Source organism: Aethalodelphis obliquidens, unplaced genomic scaffold, assembly GCF_003676395.1.
Source record: "Aethalodelphis obliquidens isolate GAN/ISIS:26980383/991018 unplaced genomic scaffold, ASM367639v1 scaffold71, whole genome shotgun sequence".
NCBI classification, from domain to species: Eukaryota; Metazoa; Chordata; class Mammalia; order Artiodactyla; family Delphinidae; genus Aethalodelphis; species Aethalodelphis obliquidens.
The window spans coordinates 9,699,550-9,711,730 of record NW_020838015.1 but is presented as its reverse complement, the minus strand read 5'-3'; the positions used below and the strand labels follow the sequence as shown (position 1 = coordinate 9,711,730).

Here is a 12,181-nt window from a genome sequence, read left to right as displayed (position 1 = left end):
GAACCCAAGGAGCGGCTTAATATCTTGCGGAGGGATAATTTGAGAAGAGGAGGCGTGGTTCAATCTAATTACCTCTCATTGATTTGCCTCTGTCTCTGAGGGCGTGGCCTCGGTGCCCCCTTCTCGGAATAAGGGCCTGCGGAATCTAGTTCTCTCTCGGCTTCGGAGGCGTAGCTTAGGGCGGGCCCTTGAGCCACCCCTCAACGATTGGCCGCCTCACCCGGAGGGCGTGGCCCAGCGAGCTGTCTATCCTCAGTGCGGTCACTTCCTGTGGAGTTTCCCCAGCCCAGGGAGGAGGGGGAAGAGGACGAGGGGGAGGAGGGCGGTCGTCCGGGGTTAGGTTGGGGGGGCGGTTTGGTCCGTTCTGGGCGGGGGATGACTCACAGCCCATCCCATCTCCCCGACGCCGCCCGCCCGCCCGCGCAGAGCTCGATCCATGGCTTAGCGGAGGAGGCGGTGGCGAGCGGGGGAGGGGGACTCTTATTTTGTTAGGGGGACCGGGCCGAGGCCCGACCGGCCTGGCAGGGCTCGCCCGGGGCCGGGCGTCATGTCTCATGCGGCCGAGCCAGCTCGGGACGGCGTAGAGGCCAGCGCGGAGGGCCCTCGAGCCGTGTTCGTGCTGTTGGAGGAGCGCAGGCCGGCCGACTCGGCCCAGCTGCTCAGGTGCGGGACCGCCTGGGACCGGTAGTGCTAACTGGGGTTCCCGGGGGCCTTATCTGGGGGCAGCGGGGGCCCAGGACTGTGATTGGAGGCCCCGGCCTAGTCTTGGAGGACGTCTGAGCGCCTGACTTGGGGGGGCACCTAAGGAATCTGGCGGTGGCTTGCTTGGACTGAGGCTTAAAGGAGTCGTGGAAGTGCAGTAAGGGAGGCCTAGTTCAGATTTGGCGGGGGCCCTTGACTCGGTCTCGAGGGGCTGATTCTGTTGTGTCCAAAAACTAGTCTAGGGTAGCTGAACTTCAGGGACTGAGACTCTGACTAGAGGCTGAATTTGGGGTCTTTGAGTCAGATATGAGGGGAATGAATTTGAGGGGGCACTCTGTAGGTGAGGCACTGATTTTTAAGGGACTTTTTCCCTCAGAGAAGACGTCCTGGGAGATAGAGGTGCTGTCTTGGGAGCTTGGTGACTCCCAGTGGCTGGTTGCTGGAGGCTGTGTTTGGGGATAAAATGACTCTGGAGGGATTTGGGGGTATCTCGGATATACTGCGTGGGACCAGCCTTGTGAGTGTGTGTGAGTGAACAAGAAAAGCAACATTCATCAAGACTTGATCAGAATAATCCCTTCGCCTGCCCACCCATCCAGCTGGGTAGTGGAAAAGCCCTCTTCCCACACCCCATAGGGGCTTGAATGGGAAACTAGTCAGACAGACAGACAATGGAGATGGTGCTACCTCTTAGCCCAGAGAAGGCCTCAGACCTTATTTGGGAACCCACAGGAGGGTCTTGTTCTTGTTGCCACCTGCCCTAGCCTCTCAGCCAGCTCTTTTCACCCCCTACACACACACAGACACAGAGGTTTTTTTTTTTTTTTTATCTCACCTTCCCAGTCTGTCTCTCAGGCCCTGGAGGCAATCTTGAATCTGACCCTAGAGCTGGAATGAGCACCAATTGCACCATCCCTGCCTGGGTGGGTCCTCTCTGACCTCTTAGCCTCACTTCCATCAGTGGGCCTGGAAGCCCCAGCCTTCTCTGTCCATACCCTGCTCATTTCAGTGCCCACCTCTTCCAACTTCTGTGCAATGGAAGTGTGAGCATGGGAGGGGGCTTCGCCTACTTTCTGCCTGGGATTGTGCTGAGCTCAGCGGCTCCCCAGCTTCCTCTTCCCGACTTCCTGGGGTGGTTTTAGGGCCCCGTCTGTGAGTGAGGAAAGGGAGGAAGACAGATTCTTGGGGAGGGGCAAGTCAACGACAATCTCAGGATTATAAATCTTTGACTAAATTCAAGGATGCATATCTATCTGCCTGCATGTTAATGTCCCCTACACACTAGGGTCTTGCAGCCAGCATGGAGGGTTGAGCAGGAGCCTTTCAATATATGAATTTACCATCTCCTGATGCCTTTATAGCAACCTAGATCATCACAGTAGTGGCGATAGTTGAAAGGGACTGGTGTACATGGCTTCTTAGTTTGTGTGTCAGTGGGTGTTGGTATTGGAGGTGTGTTTGTGTTTTGATCTGTCGAAAAAACTGGAGAGTGCTGGGCAAGCTCCTCTGACCAAGAAAAGAATGTTCCTATAAAGCAGATCATCCACCCAAATTCTCCCTCTTGTCAATCCAGATTGTTGGACTGAGGGGAGCCTTTGTTATTTCCATCTTGTTTTTGGATACGTGTTCACATCCCACAAACTCTGGCTGGGGCAGGGTTGGTGGCCGGGAGCTCTTTTGGGAAGTAGTGGATCCTTCAGTAAAGTGAATCAGGTACCCCAGTTCTCTTTGTGATGCATTCAGTTTGTGTTACAATGGACTGTTCTGCCGAGGGAAGCCCCTACCGTGCAGTATGCCTGTGGACCTATGTGGTCTCACATTCAGCAGCCAGGAAAACAATGGGGGGTGTGGGGGCTGGGAGAACTCTGAATGCAAAGTCAGGAATCCCACAAAGTGAATTGTCATTCCTCAACTCTTCGTTTCTATTCTCCTGAAACCCAGGTTGTACACCCAGGTGATTGTTAGATCGAGGATCTGGGGTTCAAGCTTATTATTTTTAATCTTAAGGAACTATGGGTAACACGGAGCAAAAGAGAGTGGAGAGGGGAGAAGACATGGGAATTCATGGTGGTGGTTTCAGCAAAGTGGCTGAATGTGAGGGATACACTCTATTCTCCTCTCTCCTGGTGTATGCTTCTCTTCTCTTCTTTTCTCTTCTGTCTCTGTCTCTGTCTCTCTCAGGGGAATGACGTCTCCATACAATCACTGACCATCACCCTGCCTTCCCCCCACCCTCAGCCTGAACTCTTTGCTTCCGGAATCCGGGATTGTTGCTGACATCGAATTAGAAAACGTCCTTGATCCTGACAGCTTCTACGAGCTCAAAAGCCAGCCCCTATCTCTACGCTCAAGGTATGTCTCTTCTCTCTGACTCCCCTCCCAATTCCTCAGGCCCCTCCATCCCCTCTTGATGGGCAGAGGCCCTCAGTGCCAGCCCAACCCATTCTCTCACCAGCCTGAATTTTCCAGATAGTAAAATTAAGAGCCAGAAAGAGCATGTGGAAAGCAGGAGGCCAAGCTAGGATTCTAGTATCTCAGACAAAATCTCCCCTGCTTCCTCCCCCACCTGCACATCCATTCATAGATAAAAATTGCAGCGTGCCTGGAGTTCCCAGACACAGGGCGTGGCCTGCTCAAGCCCAGCCCCCAAGTAGGCGGAGCCATTCCCATAACCCCTGGTCACCCCCCCCCAACTCAACAAATTCACCCACTCCCAGCCCTTGAAGAACCCCTGCTGGTCTCTTCTTTCCCCCAAGCTTGAAAGTCTAAATGTGCTGAGTCATGGGCCTGGGCTCTAAGAAAGGGGAGGGGACCTGGAAGAGGGGCAGGAAGGGAGGATTGTGAAATCTCTGAGATTTTCGAGACTGACTAGCTCCTGGGACCAGAGGCCCAGGCAGGGGAGGAAGAAGGGCCTGCGGTTGCCCATATAGATTGATGCCCACCCCCAGGAGCTCAGGGAGCATCTCCAGCCCCAAATTGAGCTTAATGAGCCCTCTGTGTCTGTATCTACTCCCACAACCTCAATTCTGTTTCCTTCTGCTCTCCTGTAAATAGCTCGCAGAGCTGAACAATGGTATCTCCGCTTGATATACGAACAGGCCCAAATCCAGGCTTCACCATAAGGACTGCAGGCTAAAGTTCCCCCACCAGACTGTGACCCCTGAGGGTTGTGACCAGGTCTGGTTCCTTTATCTCCCCTCCACATTGTGGCTTCTGAAGGCAGAGAACAGGCCAGGTTCGAATGTCTGCTCCATCGCACTGTGACTCCTTAGGCTTGGGCCGAGACTTTTAGCTTACCTGTGGCCCCGTATTTCCCATTCCACAGCCTCCCAATATCACTGCAGGCCACACCAGCCACCCCAGCTACACTCTCTGCATCATCTTCTGCAGGGGGCTCCAGGACCCCTGCCATGTCGTCATCTTCTTCATCGCGGGTCTTGCTGCGGCAGCAGCTAATGCGGGCCCAGGCCCAGGAGCAGGAGAGGCGTGAGCGTCGGGAACAGGCTGCAGCCTCTCCCTTCCCTAGTCCTGCACCTGCCTCTCCTGCCATCTCTGTGGTCGGCGTCTCTGCTGGGGGCCACACATTGGGTCGTCCTCCCCCTGCTCAGGTGCCCAGGGAGGTGCTCAAGGTAAGGTGACATCCAGAGGCCCTGGGAGGGGCTCCTGGTGACTGAGGATTGGTCCTGGTGGCTTTGGGACGAGGTCCTAGGGGCTCTAAGGAAGGTCTCAGGTACTGTTAAAAGGGGGCTGTGCTAGTATCCCATTGTGTTTAGGGTTTCCAAGGCGTTCTTGTGGAGTTGTGAGGGGTTCTTGGGGGCCATAGGATGTCTTGGTGGATCATGGAGGCTCATGAGTGCCCTGAGTGGGCCCTGGAGTCTGTGAAGTGGCTTTGTAGGAAGCACTTCACATATGGTTATGCATTAGGAATTCTTTGGTCATTGGAGTGTCTTGGGAAGCCATGTATAGTTCCCATGTCTGTTAGGTGGGGTCACCAGCTTTGCGGGGGGCCTCTTGGGGACTGTGACAGGGTGCTCCAGAAACTGTGAAGGATTCTGCCACCCATGGGTAGATCTTGAGGGCTGTGAAGGATCTCTGAGAAAGGGAGTTTGGGTCCTAGGGGAGACTTTAATCAGTATTTGGGGGTGGGAGAGGGTTCTCAGATTCTGGGCCTGGTTTGCCATCTTGAGCCTAGGAACAGATGACTTCTGTGGGGCAAGCTGGGGCTCAGAGTCACCCCTCTGAGCCCTGTTCTACCTTGTTCCCTCCCATCCTGTCTCCCCCACATTCCACAGGTACAGACCCATCTGGAGAACCCGACGCGCTACCACCTGCAGCAGGCGCGCCGGCAGCAGGTGAAGCAGTACCTGTCCACCACACTTGGGCCCAAGCTGGCGTCCCAGGCCCTCACCCCACCACCGGGGGCTGCTAGTGCCCAGCCACTTCCCGCCCCTGAGGCTGCCCATGCTACTGGCCCCACTGGCAGTGCTCCCAACAGCCCCATGGCACTGCTTACCATCGGGTCTAGCTCAGAGAAGGAGGTGAGTGGCTGCAGACGACCCTCCCATGCTCCCCCTGCCCCAGCTTCTTCTAAGGCTCTTCCATATTTCTTCTCCCAGATTGATGATGTCATCGATGAGATCATCAGCCTGGAGTCCAGTTACAACGATGAGATGCTCAGCTATCTGCCTGGAGGCACCACGGGGCTGCAGCTCCCCAGCACGGTGAGGCCCTGAGATGGGAGGTTGGTCTAAAAATTAGCGCATCCGTCTATCACTGAGGGATATCTTATATACACTCGGGCAGGCTGGCTGTGTACATAAGAGACTGTCACCTTGGATTGTACTGAGATAGAGATAGAGGCTGTATGTTGAGAATGGGGCACACCAGTGCCCTGGGGCCCTGTTGCACTGCATGGAGAGGTGAACCTTGTAGATTTTGATATCTAACGGTGGGGACTTCATGGAGCTATTAGGGCATACCGAAGCACGGAAGCTTCACTGTGGGAGGGACCAAGAGGTGGGGCTCTTGTAGCATTTTGTTTGTTTGTTTGTTTTGAGTATAAGACAGGGTTTTTTTATTAAGTTTTCCTAAACTTGTCTCATGTTTACTGAATGTTTTTCTTTGTGTAAGAATGTAACCTGGAGCTTTAACAAACCAATTTGGACAATGCAACCTGGATAAATGCTTGTCTGCACACAAGTCATCGATTACCATTCTCTGGCCTGGCCTCCATGTAAATCCAATTGGTCTTAAAGCCTATCTAAACAGAGAGCAAGCAGACCACATCATCTTATTTCTAGTTTAAACTTTAAACCTCAAATTCACCCCTATCCCAAGACCCACACCCTCCCCCACACACAAAAGAAACTTTTTAGAAGAAATGGCCATTAAGAACTGAGTCAGTTGCATAAGAATTGGCTTAATCCTGCAGCCAGCACTCCAAAGTAGCTCTTGGCTTCACAGCAGGCCAGCTGGAACTCTTGAAGCAGGACAGGTAGAGAATGGATAGAGGATGCTCTAAGAACAGGGCCAAGTCCTGGTGCTGCGAGGCTTCCACACATGCTTACACTCCAACATAAATACACTTCCACCTTCCTCCCCTAAGTGATGTTTCTCTATAGCACTTTAGAGCTTGTAACTCTCTAAATTTTTTAGTGCAGAGATGGACAGAAACTTATTCTAAACATGCAAGGTATAATCTTATTTCTAACAACATAGGCCAAAATTAACAGAGAAGCTCTCTGTTATACAGATTATCTTGTAGCGTTTTGAATGTACCAGGACATTCAGGTCATGAAGACACACGCAGACCATGAAGTGATTGGAACATAATATGCCAAAGGTGTCCAGATTTGATGTGGTTGGACCTTGAAGTGACTAGAACATACCACATCTCTTAAAGTGAACTGTGCCGAGAGGCTGGGTCCTTGTAAAGACTTGATAAAACTTTCTAGAGCAGGAGCTGCACCAATGAATTTTAACATTCTGGTTCTGAACATTCCAAGAGTCTCATAACTCGTTTTGGGACATACCAAGTGCCTATAAGCTTTACTTCTTTCCAACTTATCAAGAGGATAAAAGCACATGTAAAAATGGTACCAATTTATCAGAATTTTTCATTGATTTGGGCACAGCTAGAGATTGGATGGATCCAGCAGTCTAGTGGGGGTTTCAGGAGATGAAAACTCATCAAGAGGTGGGACTGATTACTTATGGATTAGTTCATTGCCCTAGGATGTATCCAGGAGAGTGTGAAAGAGAAAAAAAAAAACTAGGCTGACATAAAAACAGTGCTTGTTGAGTAGTTGGACAAGAAATCCTGAGAGATCAGAATGTGCAAGAGGGTGCCAGATGAGAACTTCGGTGCATGGCAGCCGGAGACTATATGCAACGCAGTCACAGCAGAAGACTGGAGATTGGGCTGGAACTCTCCAAAAGGCCAGATTTTGGGTGGAATGTTGCCATGACAATTTCCCAAGGTCTGAGAAGACTGGGTTGGAGTGTTCCAAGAATGCTGAGTTGGAATGTAGCTCTAGGAGGGGCTGAAATGTTGCATTGGAGCTGACAAAGTCCTGAGAAGGGTGGTTTTCTAGCACTTCTCAGAGCCAATGCCGGGGTTTGAGAGAGGGGCTTCAGAAGTCACTGGGGGATTCGAGGGGCTGTGGGGACACGATGAGCAGGCCAGGCAGGCTCTAGTCCCCCAGCAAAGCAGGGTAGGTCCCCTTGACCCTGTCTTCCCTGTTGAGTGGCTGTGTGAAATTCCCTTGAAGGAGAAGGAAGGGTTTCCATGCTGGGCCAGCCAATCCTTGCATGAGGGAGCCCATCTTTGGGGTGTGTGGAGGGTCAGGAACCTGGTCGAAGAAGGGGCCGAGCCTGGGGTCTGTTTCCAACCATCATTTTTCCGCTCTCCCTGCCTGCAGCTGCCTGTGTCAGGGAATCTGCTTGATGTGTACAGTAGTCAGGGTGTGGCCACGCCAGCCATCACTGTCAGCAACTCCTGTCCAGCTGAGCTGCCGAATATCAAACGGGAGATCTCTGGTAAGGGCTAGGGTCTTGGCCCCGTGCAATTATCATATACCCCAGGGTGAGCCCCATATCTACCAGGTCTGGGGGTCAGGCCTGATTCTAAGGGAAGAGGGTTTAAACAGACAGAAATGGGGGCTGTTTGCCATCTTTGTCCATATGGCCCGTGGTCCTGCTTTCACTCCACTCCCTCTCCTCTTGGGTTTAACAAGTGGCCTGTCACCATGGCTTCTTTAAAAATTGTAAAAATGGTGGCACTCCCCTTGCCTGCGCCCACCAAAGCCTACCCCAGTGGCTGCACATGCTGCCCACCATCGTCTGTCATCTTTCCCAGGCCCAGAGGCCCTGACCACCTCCTGCACTCTCTTCCAGAGACAGAGGCCAAGGCCCTTTTGAAGGAACGGCAGAAGAAAGACAATCACAACCTGAGTGAGTGAGAGCGCGTGCTCCTGCCCACGTGCTGTGCAGCCCAGCCTCACTCTGCGCCCGGCCTTCCTTGGGGGCCTCTCCCTGCAGCAGCCTCCCAATTCCCCAGTTTCTCCTCTTCACTTCTCAGCCTATTGACGACTCTTTCCCACTTTCTCTTTCTCTCCCCCGCCTTCAAAGTTGAACGTCGCAGGCGATTCAACATTAACGACAGGATCAAGGAGTTGGGCACCCTCATCCCCAAGTCCAGTGACCCGTGAGTCTGGGCCAGGAGCCCCAGGCCGGTGGAAGGTGGGGTGGGGGCCCCACTCCCTGAAAGTCATTCCCGGGTGGGCCCGCCCTAAGTGGGAACCACCCAGGCAGTCCTGCTCCTTTGCCCCTTTCTCACCCAGCTTTCCTCACCCTGAGCAGGGTGGCAGCCCCTCACCGTGTTCCCATCTAAAATTTTAGGTGCATGACATTATGGTCCATGGTCCATGACATTATGGTCCACGTCATCTGCCCCCCTGTACGACATAGACAGTTTTCCGCTTATTTAGTACCTCCTTTATTTACTCAAAAAATGTATTGAGCTGCTTCTGCTTTGTGCCAGGTACCATGCTAGGCCCTGAGGATACCAGAGGGAACAAAATGCACAAAAATCCCTGACCTCATGGAACTGATGTTTTAGTGGGGGCAGACAGACAGCAAAGAAGATAAATATGTAAACTCCGGTGGTTATGATGAGTGTTGTGGAGAGGAATCAAGAACGGAGGGAAGATGGGATATTGGGGAGGGTCACAGTTTGGGGTGAGGAGGGTGGGGACAGGGCAGGCCTCAACTGATGAGGAAATACTTGAATAAAGAGCCTAAAGAGGTGAGGCAGGAACCATCTGGGTGTCTGAGAGAAGAGTGTTCAAGGTGGAGGGCAGAGCTGGGATGGAGGCCCTGAGGTGGGAATGATTTTCCATGTTCTAGGAGCATTGAGAAGCCAGTGTGGCTGCAGTGAGATGAATCAGATGGGCATGGGTAAGAGGGATCAGGTCAGAGAGGGCTTTCTGGGTTCGGGGTGTGATGGGGCATCACTGGAAGGTTCCAGGCAGGTGGTTTTCATCCGAGCATTCTGTACCCTTGATGTCCCTCTGCCTCAAGTTGTAGGCATGTGGCGGGGTGCTCCATCTACCTGGTGCAATCGCCCCCTTCAGCTCCCGAGAGACTCCATGTGCAGCATTCCCTTCTTTCCTCCCCCTTGGGCCCCACAGGGAGATGCGCTGGAACAAGGGCACCATCCTGAAAGCCTCTGTGGACTACATCCGCAAGTTGCAGAAGGAGCAACAGCGCTCCAAAGACCTGGAGAGCCGGCAGCGATCCCTGGAGCAAGCCAACCGCAGCCTGCAGCTCCGAATTCAGGTCTGGAAGGAGAAGGCGGTGGCAGGGGTGAGGGGGGCTTCCTGGAGGCAGAGGCAGAGGGAGAACAGGCTAGGATTTCTCCTCCTGGCATATTTGGGGGATCCCCGGGCTTCCTGACTCACATGATGATGATGATGATAAGTAGTAATCATAACATTAGCAAGAATAATAATGAATATTGGTTAACGGACACAGTGTTTTATCTTGTGCCATGCACTATGACAAGAGCCTTATCTCCATTTACTAAGTTAATCCTCACAACAATCCTGTGAGACAGGGACCATTATTATACCCACTTTCTAGGTTGGGACTCTGAGGCTCAGAGACGGTAAGCAACTTGCCTGAAGTTACGCAACTAGTGAATGGCAGAGGCTGAATTCGAACCCAGGCAGCCTACCCTTTTAACTGTTATATCCTCTGCCTCTGAGGGACTCTGAACTCCATCTTATCCCACCCCCACCACCCACCCCGCTACGTTTTGCAGGAGCTAGAACTGCAGGCCCAGATCCATGGTCTGCCAGTGCCTCCCACCCCAGGGCTGCTCTCACTGGCCACAACTTCAGCCTCTGACAGTCTCAAGCCAGAGCAGCTGGATGTTGAAGAGGAGGGCAGGCCAGGCACAGCAACATTTCATGCAGCGGGGGGACCTGCCCAGAGTACTCCCCATCAGCAGCCCCCAGCGCCACCCTCAGATGCCCTTCTGGACCTGCACTTTCCCAGCGACCACCTGGGGGATCTGGGGGACCCCTTCCACCTGGGGCTGGAGGACATTCTGATGGAGGAGGAGGAGGGGGTGGTGGGGGGACTGTCAGGGGGCGCCCTGTCCCCACTGCGGGCTGCCTCCGATCCCCTGCTTTCTTCAGTATCCCCTGCAGTCTCCAAGGCCAGCAGTCGCCGCAGCAGCTTCAGCATGGAGGAGGAGTCCTGATCAGGCCTCACCCCTCCCCTGGGACTTCCCCACCCAGGAAAGGAGGACATGTCAGGATGAGGCCCCGCCTTTTCCCCCACCTTTTCATGAGATTGCCCTGCCCAGGTGTACTGGGGGAAGAGGAGACTGATGAGGCCCCACCCCTATAACCAGGCAAGGAGGAGGAGTCAGATGAGGCCCCACCCCTTCCCCACAGGACAGGCCAATGCAGGTATTTCAGACATGGAGAAGGTAGGGGCATCAGGGCCTGTCTCTTGCAGAACGCAGCCTCACCCCTGCCCCGTGGGACCCGCCCTTGCCCAGGTGAGGGAAGGAGACAGGATGAGGTCAGCCCCTGGCCCCTAGGGACTGTCCTAGCCATGTTTCCTGGGATACAGAGTGTCAGGATACTGCTCCATTCCCTCTCTTGGAACCAACAGTCTAGTCTATCCTGGCAAGGAAGAGGAGTCAAAATGGAGGTCCCACCCTGGGGGTTTAAGCGCTGCCCCTTCCCCATGAACCCTGCCCTGCGCAGGCAAAGAACAGAAGTGAGGATGAGAGCCAACCCCTTTACCTGGGAACTCAGTCCTGGCCTTCTAGCAATGGAGGAGTCAGGCCCCGCCCTTTCCCTATAGGAACAGCCCGGCGCAGGTATTTCAGTGGAGGAGTCAGTAAGATCAGGCAACTTTGTGGAGATCACAGCCCTCGTCTCTTAGCAACATCCCATCCAGTCATTCCACACTGCAGGGAGGAGTGGTACTTAAGCTCCCCCGCCTTAACCTGGGACCATTGTGACTTAACCTAGGAGGGCTCTAAGCCGACCTGGCCCTTGAAGAAGGGGGCAGATCTTGAAATCTTGTGGGTTGACATTCCAGACCTAGATCAGGAGTGAGTGAGAGTTAGACCCCCACGCTTGGGCAGAGTTTTACCTCCTTCCTTGAAGGGTAGATTGGGGAGGTGATGGAGATAAGGGGGTACTGGGTCCATGTTCCCAGAACCAGCACCCCAGTACTCTTTTACAACATGTAGAGGAACAAGGTAAAGGAAGGGGCCTTTCCAGGGAGTTCCCCAGCCCAGGAACAAGTAGAAGCCTGTCTCACCAAGGCAGAGGCTTAGGGGGAGGATTGCAAAAACATATATACATCCTCTTTATGAAATTTTTTTACTGACCCCCTACTCAGAAGCTAGGTCACCCCCAACCTCTGGCCTCCACCTAGTTCTCCATTTGGAGAAATCTTCCCCATTTCAGAGTTATCAAGAGACACTCCCTGCCCATCCCCATCCCTCCTACCCCATACACCCAAGGTTGTCAGCTTTGGATTGTTGGGGCCGAGCCCCGAGGAGGGTGTACTAAGGGGTCTGTAGGTTTGTGATTAAGATAATAAATGCTAGGCGTGTTTGATGCGCTTTTAACTTTGGCAAAGAGTCTCCTGTCCTTGCTTTTTGTCTGTGCAATGAGCATGGCTCATGAGGTTCTTGGAAGAAACAGATTTGAGTGGGATGGGTACAAGAAGTTAGATAGAGGGGCTGGAGAAAACAGTGTACAAACAAAAGCAATCAGTCCTTAACTATCTGCTAGGCAGCCTCCTAACTGTTTTACCCAATTTATTATTCTAAGGAATATTCATCAAGAAAGTACTGATTCTTACTCCTATTTCACGTTTGAAGAAACACGAATAGAACAGGGTTTAAGTAACTATCTGACGATATACAGCTGGTAAATGGATGAAGCGC

At 53.1% G+C, this 12,181-nt stretch overlaps 1 protein-coding gene across 5 annotated transcripts; it reads left to right on the top strand.

Moving 5' to 3' along the window:
• The first annotated feature begins 270 nt into the window (after positions 1 to 270).
• On the top strand, positions 271 to 11,870 carry TFE3 (transcription factor binding to IGHM enhancer 3). Of its 5 annotated transcripts, XM_027091219.1 has the most exons (11): positions 329 to 663; positions 2,941 to 3,054; positions 4,028 to 4,331; positions 4,995 to 5,240; positions 5,319 to 5,423; positions 7,623 to 7,740; positions 8,098 to 8,154; positions 8,332 to 8,407; positions 9,393 to 9,540; positions 9,844 to 9,868; positions 10,404 to 10,596. In XM_027091219.1, exons 1-11 carry the CDS (start codon positions 548 to 550, stop codon positions 10,466 to 10,468), a joined length of 1,374 nt encoding a protein of 457 aa, XP_026947020.1. In that variant the 5' UTR covers positions 329 to 547; the 3' UTR covers positions 10,469 to 10,596. The 5 variants fall into 5 exon arrangements, with proteins under 5 accessions (XP_026947019.1, XP_026947017.1, XP_026947020.1 ...); XM_027091218.1 differs by lacking the exon at positions 9,844 to 9,868 and having other exon boundaries at positions 271 to 663; positions 4,093 to 4,331; positions 10,025 to 11,870; XM_027091216.1 differs by lacking the exon at positions 9,844 to 9,868 and having other exon boundaries at positions 271 to 663; positions 10,025 to 11,870.
• The last annotated feature ends 311 nt before the right edge of the window (positions 11,871 to 12,181 follow it).

Coding starts and splice junctions, on each gene's coding strand:
- TFE3 (XM_027091215.1), top strand. CDS start 548: ATGTCTCATGCGGCCGAGCCAGCTCGGGACGGCGTAGAGGCCAGCGCG. Junction 4,332..4,994: donor TGCCCAGGGAGGTGCTCAAG/GTAAGGTGACAT, acceptor CACATTCCACAG/GTACAGACCCATCTGGAGAA. Junction 5,424..7,622: donor GGCTGCAGCTCCCCAGCACG/GTGAGGCCCTGA, acceptor CCCTGCCTGCAG/CTGCCTGTGTCAGGGAATCT.